The sequence below is a fragment of the Excalfactoria chinensis genome, chromosome 9 (assembly GCF_039878825.1).
Source record: "Excalfactoria chinensis isolate bCotChi1 chromosome 9, bCotChi1.hap2, whole genome shotgun sequence".
NCBI classification, from domain to species: domain Eukaryota; kingdom Metazoa; phylum Chordata; class Aves; order Galliformes; family Phasianidae; genus Excalfactoria; species Excalfactoria chinensis.
The window spans coordinates 7,305,896-7,312,124 of NC_092833.1; the positions used below are offsets into that span (position 1 = coordinate 7,305,896).

The following is a 6,229-nucleotide window of genomic DNA, read 5'->3' on the forward strand; positions in this document are numbered from 1 at the left end:
ATGAGCCTGTGTACTGCTCACTGTTCCATCAGCAGCTGTGCTACTTCAGTACCTTTACAAGAGACAGAACACAATTAGAGCAATGGCTTGCGGCTCCTCTGTTCAGATAAAGTGGTATTTCAAGACTACATGTACTAGATCGATTTAGATTTAGAAGAGTGAGAACTGCCAGCAAATGACTTCTGTCTTCTTGCAGCAGATAGCTTCATTTGATAAACAGGAAGTGAGAGCTCAGCCTTTTTTTTTCCATCCTGCTTACTTAGAAGTATAAAACTGACCAAAAAAAACTCACTAGCACATAATGTGCTGTTACTTCATGATAGAAAATGAATTCACTTGCAAACTCATGTGTTGACTTTGGAACTAATTCAGTGAGCATGTTAAAATATTTCTTGCACAGGCGTCAGAAATCTTGAATGAATGTATTAAATTCAAAACTAATTGAAGGGTATCTCTTTGTAAGACAGGGGGCAGTCTGTTAGTTCTGATAAATGCACTTAATAAACTCATATACTGAAGTTAAAGGAATTGCAGTTGAACCAGAGCATGGTGTGACCGTGTTTTCTGTTATTGTATGTCAGTACTTCTGCCAGTCAGGAAGGCTGCCAGACATTGTTTTTGTCTCCTAAATACAGTTAAATGTCTCCCTCTTTCCTTTTTTACTTATTTTCTTTTCAACAGGGCACTTGCCCTCTTAAAGTGAAAGTGTTAGCAGGCTCGGACCACTCCTGTGATTTAAAGAAACCCACAGTTCTCAGTGGAGACTTTTAAGGATCTTCCTGCAAATTAGGACTATGGAAACAGGAATGGGCAATGCTCTGTAAGGGCAACAGGAACTTCTGTGTTAGTCTTCCTCCCTTCCCACAACATAAGCCAGCTTCAGTATACCAAGCTTGATGAAAACGTTCAAATGTAATAGATGAGTACATAACCCTTGGAAACTAAACACTTGAACTGAGACAAACCTCTCACAACTGGCAGGAAAAAGGATGAAGACTCAGCAAAATCTGGCTAGTGTGACTGCCACAGTACTTTCCTGTTTCCACCCACCACAGTTCTCAGTTTTCAGTGTCTAGTCTAGTTCTCTCTTACACTGTTAGGAGGTTAGCAGCAACTACAGGCAGGCACACGAGGCAAGGATTTTGAGCAGATGGCTAAATCCAAACTCTGCTAAGATGCCCAGTGTGCATTCTAAGCATAAAATAAAAGAAGCAGACAAACAATGATACTTGTTAAAAAGCAAAATAATATATTGAAAAATTGTAAAAGACATTTGTAAGGGCTTAGGACCTGCTTGTGAGTATGTGATAATTTTCAGTTTAAAGTTTTAGAGGGATTTTGGAAAGTCTGCGCTCGTGAATTCCTTAAGTTGCTGTCCTGTTTTTGAACAGACTAACAGGAGAAGCAAATATTGCAAAGGCAGAGAAAGAATGTACTAAATAAGTAGAATATTTTAATTGTTATGTATTGGAAAACTGGAAAGTCCACAACATTGCAAAGGACTCCAAATAAATAGAGGAAATATCTTGCACAATGCAGAACAAAAATAAAATCATATTTACCTTTTGAAGCATTGCATTGCCCTGGTGACCGTTGACATTGTGATGGTTGATCTCTCTTTTGTATTGGTATTCATAGACCTGATTAGTTATATTAATAAGTAGACTGGATGGCCCTGATTTCAGCTTTTCACATTCATAAACAGTTCCATTTTCAACATCTGATGTTTTTGTTGCATATCGTATAATTAATCCCATTACAAGACCTGGAGGGTGAAAAAAAGAGCAAAGAAATTCAGGTGGATTTAAGCATTTGATGCTGCACAGGTGCTGACTTGGGGAAAAATTAACTTCCCTGCTCTTGCTCTACTAAAGCTAGAACGTTATTTTCTGTGTTTCTACCTTCACACATGTACATTTAACTCAGTACTTCATGCAGGACCACAAAATATTCTTTCAAAATGGTAGTTTCATTAGAATACTGATGTTGGTTTGCCATGTCCTCAGCTGTACTTCTATTCTTGCAATCCAATTGCTGGAATCATTCCATTATAGCAGTTGACTTGCTTAAATACTGTGTTTCCAGCAGATGTTGAGAGAAGGGGCATGAATGCATAACTGAAGTGTTATACTGAGCATAAAAAAATTAGTTGGGATCTTGGTGGTTTTACACACCTCTTAATGGAGGTGCATTTCTTTCTTTCTCTTGGCACTAGTGGGACCTTCAATGATTACTTCAGGAGAAGTAACTGTTATTTATCTAGATAACATTGCTGGAGATGATTAATTGCGGGAAATAGCTGATAGGAATCTGAAAGATAAGTTTTACTTCATAATGCTATGAATACTGTGGATAATCAAGGTGATCATAAGCAGCTAGTCAGGTGTCAGTTATTTTCACATTTTTTTTTACTAAGAGAGACCTCTGAACTGCAGGTTTCTGTAATAGACACAACACAAGCCTATAGATAATAAGAAGAGTTCTCTGTTACAGTAATTGCACAAAATTGCTTGAGGGGAAAAGAATATTTAAAAATTTAGAGTCAAATTTAGGCTAGGAGTCAAGAGGGACTGTTCTTTTTTGTATTCTTATAAGGCATTATCTCCTGTGGGCGACTCTGTAAGAATTTTCTGGAACAGAAACAAATACAAACATTGTTGATCATAGTCATGCAAGATGACCCTTGATTATACATAAATTTAAAGAAAATGATTGTTTTAAATACATGACAACAGTAGTTGTAATTCTCAGTATTGATCAGTTCTCTGCAACTGGCATTCAAGTCAGCCTTTGGATTTCCTTCTTTTTTTAGTTCTTATCCTCAGATGGAGTTCAGATTTGGATAATACACTGAGCAATGAAACAATATTGGAAGTACAGGGAAATTGTGAGAGTCATCAACAGCATACACATATTTGAGAATTTATATTAGAGCACATTCTAACAGTTGATATCTTTAGGGCATCAATGAGGCTTTGAGGTTCTTTTAACCTTCAAGAATATTCTGTGATGCATTAAATGTGAACAAAAACCAGAAAATAAGCTGAGGCTCTTGTTTGGGGTCTGTCAAAACAAGCTACAGTACACAGAGAAACTTGTCCCCCAAGATCCTGGAGAACAAAGTGGTGAACAATAGAATAGTAAGTCTGTGTTCTTTGTTTTTTGTGGGTAACTGACTTTTCTATTTGCTGCTGAAACAGGAGACATTGAGAGTGTCCGTAATTTAAAGAGCCAAACTCCTTGAAATTGCTACATATACTCTGTCTACGGGTAAACACTGTTTGGAGAAAATAACCCTGTGCATAAGCTTCAACTAAAGGTGTTCTTTTTTGTTTTTTTGGTAAATATAGAAACATTATTGGTGTAAATAGAGCCACGCTTAATGTAGAAACATTGATTTGATTAGAAATCAATTCTTTTCAATTTTTAATGTTTCTAAATAGACTATTTTCAAGTTGTTTGTTGTTGTTGTTGAAACTGTTCAGCCTAAGGATGCACTTACCTAGGAAGCTTATGCAGGAGGGAAAATACATATTTACTTTAAATAGAATGTGCTGTCAGTATGTTGTTAGTGTCTAAGTTGTGTCTGTTCAGCATTTTGTGGCAAATTTAAAAACTGCTGAGTTTGTATCTCCGTTCTTTCTTCCTTGTATTTCACTTTCCCTGTGCCATCCATTGCTATACCTCTGATGGCATGCTGTCTTGATAAGGAATACAGACCCATCCATCATACTCTAGGACACAGTCTGCAAATAAGTGGCAATATTCTGTCACCTGAAGGAAAACTGTTGGCTTCTTGTGCTGCCGTTCACATATCTAGTAAACAGCTCAATGTACTACAGTAAAGCAAACTGCAGGGCAGATGTATTATAATACAAAACATATAGAAAAGATAACTATTCTGGTAAAAAAGACACACAAACTGTGTAGGAGAAGATCGGCTGTAGCAAAGTCACTCAGGCTTAGCTGTACTGTGAATGAGGGCAGGATTTACCTGACTGTCAATACTTGATGCTATGATGATTGCCTGAACTGATTTTTCTCCTGAAGTTGCTGTTAGCTCGTCTAACATCTCTATAATTACTTTCTATAATTCTTACTCTATAATTCCACTTTCTTTTCCTGATCTCAGTTTCATAATGCTGAAGATACCCAAATCCATATTCATAATTTTGAAGAATAGAAGTGACACGATCAGCTTTCTAGATCCTGTGAATGAAAATGTTTCCACATTTAAAGGTCACCATAAATAATGCAAGCCTAAATAGCTTATTTGCAACCATGAGGATCATTTCCTTTAGTTCATGACTGTTTTAATAATTCAAAAAAACTCTGTCCTGATGGAGCACTGTTCTCTTTACTGATCAAAAGAATATCATGAGCAGGTTATCTTCATGATGTGTAGATAGTGTTCTGGGCAGGCAGCAAAAAGGAGCTAGAGCAGATAGCAAAGTGGAAGAAGATAAAACTTTATGTCCCAACTTCTTTGTCTAATGTTTTTCCCCATTTGTATATCCTCCTTTATCAGCTTTCAGCAAATGTCATCAGCTGTACAAGGGAAACTACAATAGCAGGTAAAGCCTTTATAGAAGTCACTCATGCAATTATAAAACATTAGTTTACAGGTTGACTAGTTCACCTGTCACAGTCTACAAACTGATTGCAATGAAAATATTGCATTATTTGCATGTGGTGTGACACAAATATTCTTCAGAATATGCAACTTTAAGAAAATTGGTTTTTGTATTACACTGATGAAATATTTAACGTGCAAAGAATGAGTCAGTCTGGGATTAAGATGAGTTGAGATGAGCTCTCTACAGACCTGTAGATTTACATCTTTCTCCTCCATTTTGACAATTATACACACATTGCATGTGTGTCATATGGCTACAGAATAAAAAAATCACATGAGAAAAATGAAATGGCATCGAGAGAATGGCAAATAAACCCTTATGCACATGAGAATTAATACACATACACATAAGTAGTAAATCTTATTGGTGGGCAATGCAGAAGATTCTATATGAAACTGATACACAATATTGCAAAACGGCATAAAAGAAGATTAGAACTAGAAAGTCAAATTGAAATTACAGTACAATGACACCATTCAGATATTACTCAGGGCAGGCATTCTTCGTAGTCTGCTTTTCTAAAGCACTGTGGGGGAAAAAAGAACGAAGTCTCAAAATGATCTGAACTTCATCAGATAACAGGGGTGGATTCATAAAGCTTCTTAGCCCGAAACTTCAAATGTTATACAAAACGTGTGTAAAACAGGCAAGTTAAATCATTTATTTGACTGTGGGCATTTGTATTTTTAGAAATAGTAAATTCTCTGACTTATAAAGTATCATTCAGTGGCAGTCTGCCTGCACAGGAACATAACCTGCACATCTTGAGGTTAAACAGCCCGTGGTATTCACTCAACAAGTCAACCTGTAGCTACTGCACAAGAGATGATATTACATTCTTATTTTACTTTTTACTGCACTTTTAAGGGGCTGATGGCACTTCATTCAGCATGTTTTCTGAGCTTTGTCAGCACTTGATCTCAAGTGCTCAGTTATAAATATGCAACTAGTCCTATGACAAACCAGCACTTGAATTTATACTCACCATAAACCATAGCTCCTCCAGTTTCATGCAGAAAGCGGAATCGGTGGTTTTTAAACAACCAAATGGTTAATATTGTAAGAATGAGCAGAAAGTTAAAGACTAGCAACTCCACAGCTCCCTCGTGATAAAACTGATCTTCATCTTTCAGCAATGCATATTTCTTCAACTTCTCCATTTCATTCCTTTTACAGAGGACACACACAGTATAAAAGAATGAAAAAAATCACTGAAGAAGGAAGGTGCTATCACCTTTGGTACAGAAAAGTCCAGACACTGTAGCAATTCACAGCAAGCACATCTGCTTGATTTGCAGCCTCACGGTAAAGCGCCCCAGCTCACAATTCAGCTGGATTCTAGTTACAGCTTCCTGTTTCTGTCTTAAAGCTGTCCTGTCTTATTTTTAATGTTATGGTTGCATCACTGCACTGTGCTTGCTCCAGCTGAAAATGCACAAATGTCTGTAAAGCTCAGGCTCTGCCAATTTCCCAGAATTTGTTGTAAAATTTAGTCTGCATTCATAGATTTTCATTCTGAAACACAATCTAAAACCTAAAAATCATATTTATTTTTTTTTTTATAGTTTTAGCTGGAAAAACTGAAAGAATTA

The 6,229-nt window shown here is 36.6% G+C and overlaps 1 protein-coding gene across 1 annotated transcript in view; it reads right to left on the reverse strand.

Moving 5' to 3' along the window:
• The window catches only part of SLC9A9 (solute carrier family 9 member A9), a 153,831-nt gene extending 147,867 nt beyond the window's left edge, over positions 1-5,964 (reverse strand). The window contains exons 1-2 of the mRNA XM_072344119.1: positions 5,623-5,964; positions 1,563-1,765 (exon numbers count right to left, since the gene is read on the reverse strand). Coding sequence (XP_072200220.1) covers positions 1,563-1,765; positions 5,623-5,797 — 378 coding nt within the window. The 5' untranslated portion in view covers positions 5,798-5,964. The remainder of the gene's footprint in view (positions 1-1,562; positions 1,766-5,622) is intronic.
• Positions 5,965-6,229: the final 265 nt, after the last annotated feature.